Source organism: Geotrypetes seraphini, chromosome 16, assembly GCF_902459505.1.
Source record: "Geotrypetes seraphini chromosome 16, aGeoSer1.1, whole genome shotgun sequence".
Lineage (NCBI taxonomy): Eukaryota > Metazoa > Chordata > Amphibia > Gymnophiona > Dermophiidae > Geotrypetes > Geotrypetes seraphini.
Genome location: NC_047099.1, coordinates 24,577,568 through 24,590,670, shown reverse-complemented (window position 1 = coordinate 24,590,670; position 13,103 = coordinate 24,577,568). Strand labels below are relative to the sequence as shown.

The 13,103-nt window shown below is 42.1% G+C and overlaps 1 protein-coding gene across 1 annotated transcript in view; it reads left to right on the top strand.

Moving 5' to 3' along the window:
* The window catches only part of DNAH2 (dynein axonemal heavy chain 2), a 511,463-nt gene that overhangs the window by 257,761 nt on the left and 240,599 nt on the right, over nt 1-13,103 (top strand). Inside the window, 4 exon segments of the mRNA XM_033923769.1 lie at nt 4,795-4,845; nt 4,847-4,874; nt 4,877-4,912; nt 10,187-10,323. Coding sequence (XP_033779660.1) covers nt 4,795-4,845; nt 4,847-4,874; nt 4,877-4,912; nt 10,187-10,323 — 252 coding nt within the window.

Below are 13,103 nucleotides of genomic sequence, written 5' to 3'. Positions count from 1 at the left end.
GTAATTTTTGACAGAGCAATATCTGGATAGCGAACCAGGGTTCCATAGCATCTCTCTAGATTGGCACAGATGGGTAATATGTACTCCTACCAGCCAATGGAGACTGAGACCTACTGAGTTTCAATTAAACCTATAAGTGGGCTGTTTAGTCCTCTGAAAGTCAGTCTGTTCTCAGTCTCATCAGATAGTAGCAGTGGTAAGCCTATAGCATTTTCATTGGACAGAGAGTTGGATGATTGGAGTCTGGTTGATTAGGAAGCAGCTAAGCTTGAGTTGGGTTCTTTTTTTCTTGTCGGATGCTCTTTATGATCTGCTCCATTCTTCATCTAAGTCTATAGCTGAGGGGCTAGTCGGTGGATCCAAATCTAGCCTCCAAATCTAAGCTCAGTAAGTTCCCCTTTAGAGGTTCTCTTATTTGGAGAGGAGCTAGACAAGCTAGTTAAGAGTCTAAGAATCTAAGGCTCCTGATCTTCCAGAGGATAGACCTTGATCAGTTGCCAAGGATGCCTCTGGGAAAGGTAGGTTTCAGTATATTATATTTTATGCCTAGATTACATTACACTACATTAGTGACTTCTTTTTTTTTTTATCTTTATTCATTTTCAAAAATTACAAATGTACAACAGTCATTCAGAAATACCTTAATTCATCACTTGAGATTCTTATTTGTATTATTCCAAATAAATAATTATATAAGAAACCCACCCCTCCCACCCATATACCAATAAATAACAACTATCAATTATTATTCGTCATAATCCCACCCCCCTTATCTTATCCAATATTCTGGTGTTTAAGATGTCTGATCACTAGAATAAATCATCAATGGCCCCCAAATCTTTTTAAACTTATAATTTTTTTAAATTCTTTATTCATTTTTGCATGTTACAACAAGTGTAGCAGTTAAACTCATATGAACTTAAAGATACACACTTGATTAACTCTCATATATGCATTAAGTATAACATTTTATTACAAATTAATATTCTGTAATATTTTAAATTATTATATAAGAAATCTAATATATAAATTATTCTTATTAAATAGAATAGCCTCCCCTCTCCTCCCTCCCTACTCAATAATACATAGAAGTATCATTACTATGAAACTATTCAAATAATCATGTATTATGAAATAACAATAAGTAAAGCCCACCCATTTCCCCCCTAATCAAATACATTAGTGACTTCTATTCCGTCATTACCTTGCGGTTCAAGGCAGATTATATAAGAGGTTATCTGGACATTTCCAGAAGAGTTACAGAGTTGAACAGGTTACTTCGGGGGGACTGAAATGCTTCCTGCGGTGTTAGTTTATTTGGATGGATTTCTTGAATAGCAGGGTTTTTATATCTTTTCTGAAAGTTTTGTAGTCTGGTGTCGTGGTCAGTAGATGTCTATCTAGGCACCATAATTGAATATCTGCTGGGCCTGGATAACTTTGAGATCTCTCCAACTCTCGCGCTCCCCTCCAACAGCTCCAGCACTAACTATATAGTGTCATAGTGATCAGTGCTAATATAGACTGGCTAGCACAATTTAATGGGCCAGGAATCTCTCCTACCTGGTTAAATCCTTTTCAATATCAGGCCCTATATGAAAAAGAATGTATAGAGCATCTTCTACCACCAACCCAAAGGGCCCGTGAGCTACCAGAGAGTAATCAAGACTCATTTCACAGCTTGCTCCAACATCCTAACAAGCTCTAGTGAGGTATCCAAGGGAACTCTAAAATAAATAAATACATCAGTGTTCTTCAACCTTTTTACACCCGTGGACCGGCAGAAATAAAAGAATTATTTTGTGGACCGGCAAACTACTAGGACTAAAATTTAAAAACCCCGTTTACGCCCCATCTCCGCGAGCTCGGTCCCCGCAAACCATCTGATTCCATCTGCACAAGCCTCAATTATGATTTTATATTGAACATATTTTATTAAAGTATAAAAAGAAACAATATTCTGAACAATTGTGATTTTATAAATACAAATATACAGAGCACGGACCAACAAAACCCCTGTCTCCCCTCCCCTTCACATATATCCCCTCTACTATCAAGAAAAATGAACAAGCCAAGTTATTATAGAATGCTACATAGAAATATCATGCTAATAGAATACTGCAGTCCCCAGTTATGTCTCTAGCAGGATATATAATTCAAACCTGATATATTCTAATGACAAAATAGAAATAAAATTATTTTTTTCTACCTTTTGTTGTCTCTGGTTTCTGCTTTCATCTTCTTTTCACTCTTTTCCTTCCAGCATCTGCCCGTTCCATCCAATGTCTGCCCTCTCCCCCTTCCATATGTATCTGACTTCTTTCTATGCCCCTCTTCCTTGTCCATCCTCCTCTCTCCTTTTTACATCATTCATTCCAGCTTCACTGCCTTCTTCATTTTTATCTCTCCTACACCAGATCTAGCATCTTTATCCCTCTCTCATTTCTCTGCTGACCCCCTTTCCAGCATCAATGTCCTCTCTACTTTCTCATTCCTCTCTCTCCCCTTTCTCTCATCTGATCTCTCCATTCCACCCTGACCCCCCTTCCCCTCCTGTAATCTCCCTGCCAGCTGTTTCCTTCCTTTTTTCTTTCCCCCTCCCCTCCTTCCTTTTTTTCCTTCTCCCTTCCCTCCTCCTTCTATCCAACATTAACTCTCTTCCCATCCCTTTCCCTCCTCCCTCCCAGCAGCATCTCTCCTTCTCCCTTCCCTCCTCCCTCTATCCAACAGTAACTCTCTTCCCATCTCTTTCACTCCTCCCCTCCCAGCAGCATCTCTCCTTCTTCTCCCTTCCCTCCTCCCTCTATCCGACATTAACTCTCTTCCCATCCCTTTCCCTCCTCCCTCCCAGCAGCATCTCTCCTTCTTCTCCCTTCCCTCCTCCCTCTATCCAACAGTAACTCTCTTCCCATCTCCTTTCACTCCTCCCCTCCCAGCAGCATCTCTCCTTCTTCTCCCGTCCCTCCTCCCTCTATCCGACATTAACTCTCTTCCCATACCTTTCCCTCTCCTCCCCTCCCAGCAGCATCTCTCCTTCTAACTCCCTTCAAGTCCAGTAACAGCTCTCCCTTTTCCAGACCTTCCCAGCCTCCTACAGTGGCTTCCTCCCCTTCCAGCAGCTCTCGTACTTGCCTTGCAGGAAGTTGCCGGTAAATCACTTCCCTGGCAAATTGGAGAGCTGGGTGGGAGGGGAGACAGCCACTGTGAAGGCTCTCCAGGATCTTGTTCGCACACGCTGACCATCTCCCTCCACCTGCACCTGAATCTGCAGCTCTCTCCGGTCTAAATCGCAACTTCCCCGCGGCCCTCTTCAGCAACTCGGCAGGGATGGCGATCAAGACACGCTGCCGACGTCGGGACCTTCCCTCTTGAGTCCCGCCTAATTTTGTTATCAACTTCCTGTTTCCGAACAGGCGAGACTCAGAGAGGGAAGGTCCCGACGTTGGCAGCCTATCTTGATCGCCTGAGGCTGGGAGGAACATTAGTCGGGAGGAACCGCAGTCAGCAGGAAATTTAACTGCCGTCTTGATCTCGCCGGCCCTGCGCGGACCGGCAGGAAATTTGTCTGCGGACCGACACCGGTCCGCGGACCGGCGGTTGAAGAACTGTGAAATACATTTCAAACTCTGTCTGCCTCTCCCCTTCTCCTACCCCATTGGACACTTGAGCAGTACCTGCAGGGGTACCACAACATGAGCATGGCAAGACAAAAGAAAAACAGGTGGATTAACTCAGATGTCTCCTTTTTCTGGAGGACCTTTCCGGACTAACACAAAACCGATTTCTTTTAGATCCACAATTCATCAAGTCGCTAGGACTTGAGCATGAGTCGATGGCACCTAACACCAACAACAATGATAGAACCCTTCCCCATGAAAAGGGTGAACTCATCACTTCTCTGCCATGGACCTCCACAAGTTATCACATCAAGGAGCTGGAAAATAAAACTGTTTTGACTGCTCCTTTTTATGCTCCTGAGTTGGCTAAGAACCCAGGGGACCCCACAGTTATACGCAAAGGGCAAGGAAAGCATAAGCAAGTCTTTTAAGGAACAGGCAAATTGACTGCTTTTTCCCATGTACATGCCACAAATGACCTAGGCCTATTGACCTTGGTGATTCAACCAAGGTCTATCCTCTCCCCAGTCTGGGCAGAGTCCAACATTCTGGATCCTCATGCTCACTCTCCGACTTGATGTAACTAGCATGCACTGAAACCTCCCAAGCAAACCATGAAGCTCCATACACCTCCAGTTACTATAGAAAGTGATACAGAGCAACCCAGATTTTCTGAAGAGTCTTATGGTATCACCAGTGATCGAACACCATGTTAACATAGAGCCATCTGGGGTGGAAACTATCCTGGATTCCAACCAACTCCAGGATTCCTCTAATTCCAGAAGAATATGCTTGATTGAGCAGGACCAAGGATATGGATGTTTGGACTTGGGGAGCAACATCTCATTTTCCTGTCTACTTGAAATGGTAGATGTAGGCCCATCATCTGTTGAAAAATCCCCATACAAAGTTAGGCTGGATCACAGCAGTGACATTTAGAGGATTTCTCATACTCTTATTTCTTTCAAAAACTAACAAGCTTTTTCTTTCAGCACTGGAGACCATGGATAGCAAATGTGATTTCATTTCCATCATGAAGTCAACTAATACACCCCCAAAATAACAAGAGAATATTTGCAGAGTTGTTTCTCATTGCATTCTCCATGTTCTGCTTTCCTCTAGTCTTCTCCTTGTCACTTTGACCTTGTGCTTTCTGGCTTCATGCTTTGGCTTGCAGGAGTTCCCCCTGAACCCAAAAGCTGTGTCCCTGGGAGAGCTGTATGGTGAGATACAACTTGTCCACGAATGAATGGAATGATGTATTCTGTCCAATCTGATGAGAAGTGCTTGTGCAGGTAAGAAGATCCCAGACTTTGCAAAAGCGTGGGGTCCTAAGTCCAGGGATTTATAGTATCAGTGGGATGTTGATTGGTAAACAGAGCAGGGCAGTTTTGTTGGAATATACTGTAGAGCAATGCTGCCAAGCTGAGAGACGTCTGTGTGCTTGGAATAGGAGTAAAGACCAGTTCTGAGGAGAAGCAGTTTTAGTAAATGAAGGGCTTCCACACTGTTGCACTGTTGAGGAGTAATTGCATAAAGCTGTGTAAACATGTTTTACATGCAGAAAAGGACCGTTACTAAATTGGTGCACCCAAAATGTCATGTACATATACCGAGGGACACAGAGTTGGCAGGAAACAGGGTGGAGTTTCAGTATACAGGAGAATGTGGCATAGTTGTTAAGAGTTAGAGCCTCAGCACCCTGAGGTTGTGGGTTCAAATCCCATGCTGCTCCCTGTGACCCTGGGCAAGTCACTTAATCCTTCACTGCCCCAGGTACATTAGATAGATTGTGAGCTCACCAGGACAAATAGGGAAAAAGCTTGAAGTACCTGTATGTAAATTGCTTTGAGTATGGTTATAATACTACAAAAACGCAGTATACAAGTCCCAATCCCTAATTGGGGCTTGTATACTGCCTTTTTGTAGTATTATAACCATACTCAAAGCAATTTACATACAGGTACTTCAAGCTTTTTCCCTATTTGCATTTGTAGTATAACCATACTGTCAAAATGCCTCATTCCACCAGTAAGAGCCAGCCTCATCAGTGATGTCCCAATGGCTTCATTGTTCTATACTTAGCTCACTTCTGATATTGTATTGGAGGAGAGTGTGCAATAGTGGTTAGAGCTACAGCCTCAGCACCCTGAGATTGTGGGCTCAAACCCTGCATTGCTCCATGTGACCCTGGGCAAGTCACTTATTCCTTCACTGCCCCAGGTACATTAGATAAATTGTGAACCCACTGGGACAGATGGGGGAAATACTTGAAGTACCTGTATGTAAACACTACAAAACTACAAAAGACAGTATACAAGTCCCAATCCCTTTCCCTTACCTTCAAAATTTCCAGCAAATGACATGGAATCAGCTTTTTTTTTTTTTTAACTTCTTTATTCATTTTTGCATCAATTAACAAGTTTACATTTTTTTTTTAATATTCTTTATTTATTTTTTCATCTTACAAGTCCGTCAGAAAATAACAGTTAAACTTTTACAATTTCACTTGAGTATCTATCATTATTAATTTCACAATTAAAAATAAAAATAAATTCCTCCTTCCCAACCCTATTATTACACATGTGATTACATATATATATTATTCTCTATTAATCCAACCCATCAATATATAATTAAACTTCCTCCCACCCACCCCCATCCCTGTACAATTATATCAGCTGGGGAAAAATGATAATTTATTCATTACAATACTCTTAATGGTCTCCAAACCTCCTCAAAGTTATTAAAATTTCCTTTCTACAACACTAACATTCTTTCCATCTTATATTGAAAATTTATATAATCTTTACAAATAAAGAAAAGAAAAAACGAGCAATAAACAAAGAAAACTAGTAACATGTCACATATCACATCAAATTCTACTAGTCCACATCATTAGAACATTCTCTCACCTTGCCAGATATCAATTACACAATATTGTAAAAAATGAATGAACATACACGTCCAAGTTGGGAAGGGGGAGGATACTTTATGTTTTCTTATGTTTAAGGACAATTGTTAGGTATGTGGGAGAGAGGGATATTTGATATGAATTAGATTTTGGTAGAATATTAAGTGATGTTAAAGTGTAAAATGATTTTATCTTATACTGCACTTATTGAAAGTTTTAAAAGAATTAAAAAAAAAAAAAAATTACACAATATTCAGGAGAATACCGGCAACTTTTCTGTATACTCAAACTATAGAAAACTTAAGAAAAAACTAAATTTTTTAACAAATTTCGGGATATTTGGGAGCCATTAACAAAATACTGCAATGAATGAATATCATTTTTTCCCCTTAAAACTTTGCACATCATTTATTATATATGATAAGATGAATTATTTGTAATTACAATTGTCATGTAATAATCTAATATAATAAAATGCTAGGCCGCGCATGCGCAGTTCCTAAGTGTGTGCTGCTTTTCCGTGAGCTGTAGCGATACATAGGAAGTGCGCATGCGCGGCTTCTGGTCCATCTTGCTGCTGCGTGTTTATGCATCACAAAAGCTTCCCTGCTCTCCACCTACCGGCCGAAGCGCGAGCGAGCTGCGGAAGTGGTGGTGGTGTTGGCCGGCCTCAGGTATCAGTTTGACGTTAGGATGGTGGGGTGGGGAGGCCTGCGGAGGCCAGCAACTTTCCGCTGCCCGGGACACGAGTCATTTGCCGCCGCCGCCCCCCCCCCCCTTCCGTTCCCGCAGGCACGACTGGTGATTTAAGCAGCGTATGCATCAGTCTTCACACGCTGCTTCGGGCCCTTCTACTGCCCTGATTTGCTCCGGACGTGCCTGAATAAATCAGGGCAGTAGAAGGATCCGAAGCAGCGTGTGAACACTGATGCACACGCTGCTTAAATCGCCAGTCGGGCCCGCAGGAACGGAAGGGGGGGGGGCGGCGGCAAATGACTCGGACCCGCGTTTGTAGTCGCCACTGTGGGAAGGGAAAGAGGGTAGAGGAAACGCTAATGCTGCTGTACAGGGAACTGGTGTGGGGGGAGGGAAATAGAAGGGGGGAGGGAATGCTGCTTTGCACAGACAGAGGGAGGAAGGGAGACAGAAAGACAAGAAGAAAGACACAGGTGCAGGTGCACAGGGAACTGGTGTGGGGGGAGGGAAATAGAGGGGGAGGGAATGCTGCTTTTGACAGACAGACAGAGGGAGGAAGGGAGACAGAAAGAAAACAAGAAAGACACAGGGCCAGGGACATATACAGAAAGACAAACAGACAAAGGGGGCCAGGGACAGAAACAGGCAGAAAGAAAGACAGCGGGAGTCGGGTCAGGAGGGGTGCGGGATGGTAGTGGACAGCCAAGGAGAAAGAAAGACAGAAATACAGAAAGCGGCTAAGGAGAGAGAGAGAAAGAAATAAAGACAGACACACACACATATATTCTAGCACCCGTTAATGTAACGGGCTATAAGACTAGTTGAATATAATATGTACAATTCAATTGTTGTAGGAATGCAAAAATCTATAAATAAAAATAAAAAAAATTTTAAAAAAAACTTTGCACATCGTAGGTGGGGGGGAGGTATTTTGGTTTTCTTATGAGTGCAATTTGAATATAAGGGAGGGGGAAGATATGAAATCCAAATTAAATTTTGTTAGGTTATTAAGTGATGTATTTAAGTATGAAATGATGTTATATGCTGTTACACTTAGAGGTCCTTTTATCAAGCTGCGGTAGGGGTTTAACGCGCGTAATACCGCATGTTAAACCGCCTGCCGCGCTAGCCGCTAACGCTTGCATTGAGCAGGCGTTAGTTTTTTAGCCAGCTGCGGGGGTTAGCAAGGCTTGATAAAAGGACCCCTTAATGTAAGTTTTAAAGATCAATAAAGAATTTTATTTAAAAAAACCACCTACATTTTTTATCATTTTAGAGATAATTCTTCCTTAGACATCTAGAAAACATCATGGTTATTTCCATAGTCAATCAAGAATTTGCATGGTAATTTAAGAAAAAATGATGCTCCTACTTCCAAAACCCTTGCCTTAAACTGAAGAACAGTTTCTTCCTTTGGAGGGGTTGATCTAGAGACATCAGGAAAAATCTGAATAGCTTGACCACAAAACAGTGAAGAATTGGAATAGACTTAATTATAGTTTCTGGTGGAATTCTTTGTGTCGTATATATAAAATGGAAAGGGTAATAGCTACACAGCAGGGGTATTTAAGAAAATTTCAGGATGTTTGGGAGCCTATAACAAAGTATTGTAACGAATGAATACTATTTTCCCCTTAAATATGCATATCTAAGGAGGGGGTGGGTAGGTATAAATGTAAGGAATGTAAGGATGGGGACTATAATATGTTTTTATGTGTTCAAAGATTATTATTGATTAAGGGGGAGGGAGAAATAAATTCTAAATTGATTTTTTTGCAGATTATTAAGTGTTGTAGTTAAGTTTTTGGTTTTTTTTTAATTTTTATTTATTAATTTTTCATTCTTACAGCAATTAAATCATACATAATACAATTAATTATTACGTGACATTTGTAACTACAATCAATACATCAAATCATAAATGATAAATCCCTCCCCTTTTTCCCAATTCCTATTTCCAGAAAGTATACAGAGATCCCAACCCATCCCTATATATCTACTTCCAATGTGCTAAGAAATCTGATAGTTGTAGTTAAGTTTAAAATGTTTTTATTTGCTTATACACTTATTGTAAGTTATAAAAATGAATAAAGAATTAAAAAAAAAAATCAACAGTGATGCTTATGAAAAACCACTATGGTAAACAAGTTAGAAATGGCAGGGGGCTCTATTCCTACCTGGTACCCTTCAAATGATAGCACCTCTCTGTCACTCTTGCTTTGCTTACCTTGTTGCATCAGCATTGAACAAAAGCCTGGGAGACTGTCAGTATCTCAGAACTGATCAATGAAAGGCATATGGTTTGTTTCTGTAAACAAGTTATGAAATCAAATTTATTTTACCTACCTATTATTCTTTCTTTTTAATCAACCTTTTAATTTATTAGATCTATGTCTCGGACTGATCAGTGGTGGAAGTTAACGAGACACTATAGGATTTCTGTGGGTTTTTTTAAACACATGTTCTGTGAATACTTTTCTTTTTGAGAACTCTTTGTTGTAGGGAGGTCTCAGTGTCCTCAGTTGGTTGGCTGGAACCTTGCCCAAGGCAAGCAAGAACCAGGGCCAGCCCAGCCATTAGGCAAAACTAGGCTATTACTTAGGGAAAGCAGCTTCGGGGGGCAGCAAAGAACAGCCACAGACAAAACAAAGAATACGTCCTGACAGCCACACAAACTGAAAGACCCATCAGCACCTACTCTATTCTAACCTACATTTTTATAGGATTTTTGCATGATGATCATGAGGGCTGACTAAGACCCTACAAATTAATTGAGGGGAGATGCAAAGCTGAATGTTTGCATAGGCTACTTACTATTCCCAGACGAGCCAGTGCAATGTATACATTCAGACTTACATCTCCTCTCAAAATAGGGCCACTTGTGCAGGTACTGTGCTTGTTGAGCAAGAGAGTGGAACAGATGCATTAAGTGACAGCTCCTTTTTTTCGTGACTCTCAGATGAAAAGATGGATGAGAAGTGGATCCTATTTGATGGGCCTGTGGATACACTGTGGATTGAAAGCATGAATTCTGTAATGGATGACAACAAAGTTCTGACTCTCATTAACGGAGAGAGAATCTCCATGCCAGAGCAGGTGAGATGGGTCTCTTACTACTCTGAAACAGATTTTCATGTCAATGTGTAGGTGAACGTGAGTGCATTTCCAGTCCCTCTGTAATTGAGTAGATTTCTTTATTAGTGCAGGTGAACATGTCTCATTGCCAGAGCATCTCAGACTTTTAGCAATGGGGAATGGATTTCTTTTCTACTTTGGTGGGATTCTCTTAAGAAGCAGATCTTCATGGAACTGTGAGAAGTCCCTCTGCCATTCATTTGGAGTTATTAGACTTAATCCAGCCAGCATTCAGGCAGTAGCAGTCAGTGTTACTTTAAATGCTAACCATTGTTGGCCAGATTAGCTCCCAGTATTCAGTGCTGGGCCTTGTCTGAGCACTGGCAATGAATATTGGGGGTTGAATGTGGTTGGGCTGCCCACTGGAGCTTCAGTTAGGATCCACATAAGAGTTATGAGGTTCCCAGCTGAATATCAGCTGGGACCCACATAACTGGGTTTTCAATTCCAAATCTCCTAGATCTCTATCTTTCCTACCACCTATCCCCAGCCTGCAAGATCAACAGCTTCCTTCCCTCCCCCGTCCCAGCCTATCTGTACTTCCTGTTGGTCTTTGTAGGGATGTTGGGGGCAGGAGTGAAGCCTTCTCCTTCATGCCCCTTACAGCCTCCTATTTATTCAATTTTCTATACCAGGGCTGCCCAAGTCCGGTCCTCGAGATCTACTGGCAGGCCAGGTTTTCAGGATATCCACAATGAACGTGCATGAGAGAGATTTGCATACCAAGAAGGCAGTGCAGGCAAATCTCTCTCATGCATGTTCATTGTGGATATCCTGAAAACCTGGTCTGCCAGTAGATCTCAAGGATCAGACTTGAGCAACCCTGTTCTACACTGTTCTCCCAGGGGAGCTCAGAACAGTTTACATGAATTTATTCAGGTACTCAAACATTTTTCCCCCATCTGTCCTTTCGGGCTCACAATATATCTAATGTATCTGGGCCAATGAGATGATTAAGTGACTTTCCCAGGGTCACACGGAGCAGCATGGATTTGAACTCACAACCTCCAGGTGCTGAGTCTGTAGTTTTAACTACTGCAATCCACTCTCCCCCTCTTGCAGCAGTTTGTGGTACTTGTGTAGTACCGTGAGGCTGCCACAAAAGACTGTGGCAGTTATTTTCCACTGCAGCTGTAAGGGATAAGAGAGAGGGGGCTTTGTTCTTGCCTCCACTTAGACCATCAGATAGGCCCAGAGGGGCTGTTTGGTGTGGGGGGGGGGGGGGAGCTGATGATTCTTTCAGGCTGGGGGAAGGGGGTAGGACGGAGAGGGATCAGTGAGATTTGGAATTGAAAACCCAGTTATATGGGTCCTGGAAGACATTCGTTGCTGGGGCCTACATAGCTAAGCAGGTTAATTCATCCGTTTAGCTATGTGGATGCCAGTACTGAATATAGCCAGCAACTGCCAGTTCCTCCCCAGTGCCGTTCCTTGTATCATCTGTGACCTGCCCGCTTTTTTGTTGGACAGTCTGTGGTGATGTTCAATAGCACAGTCCAGTTAAGTACCACTGAATATCACCACTTAAGCAGTATAGCTTCTGCCCATTTAACTCACTTTGAATATAGACTGACGCGTGTATTGTTTGTCTATTTATATTCTGCTTTTCTCAAGGCAGCTACAAAAGACATTCATAAAACTGTAGATATATCTAGCCAAGTTATTCAAATCGAAATACAAAATAACAATCATAGTTAAACATAAAAACCTAATAAAAACTAAAAATTAATATTAAATGAAATATAAACAAAATTCTGGCTAGACAACATAAAACCTCTCTACTCCCATCCTCAGATTCATCGCACTCCATATCACTGAAATTACCTAGTCTCCAAAAGTATTTAAAAGCTTTCTTATTCACAAATATAGCAGTTATCAGTCTAAGCCAGTGGTCTCAAACTCGTGGCCCAGGGCCACATGCGGCCCGCCAGGTACTATTTTGCAGCCCGCGGTCTGTACTAGTGCTGCCCACTCTTTGCAGCGTCCTCCGGCTTCCCCTGGCCTCCTGCTCTTACCTTCAGATAATTACCGCAGCCTGCAGAGAGGATCGCCGATGCTGTTGTGATCCTTGCAGGCTGCCGTTGTCCTCAGCAGCACGTTCCCTCTGCGATCCTGCCCCTGACATCAGAGGAGGGGCGGGACTGCGGCAGAGGGAACATGCTGTGGAGGCCGATGGCAGCCTGCAAGGAACGCTACAGCACCGGCAATCCTCTCTGCAGGCTTCAGTATTAGCTGAAACTAAGATCAGGAGGCCAGGGGGGAAGCTGGAGGATGCTGCAAAGAAGGGGGGAACATGCAAGCCTTCGGTGGGGGGAGGGGAAGGAAGATTTATAAACTAAAAAGAGTTTTACCTCATGCAAAATTGTCATTTCTTTAATAAGACATTAACTATTTTTTCTGCAGCCCTCCAAGTACCTACAAATCCAAAATGTGGCCCTGCAAAGGGTTTGAAACCACTGGTATAAGCTGTACTAGAATGCAATTCCATTTCCTTAGACTGGCAGTAGAAAATGTCTCTTCAAAATGGAGCTTTCTAAGAGCTGGAATTGTCAAATATGAGTACATAGCACTCTTGGAATGCAAAAATCTGCCTGATTTATATACCTTCAAAATAGTCATCAAATTGTATGGTACGCTTTGGCTCAAGGCTTTATGTAGCGAAAGTCAAATTTTGAAAACAATCATCTTCTCTGCTGGAAGCACTTCACATTGGAGTAATATGTTGAAAATAAGAAATCCTT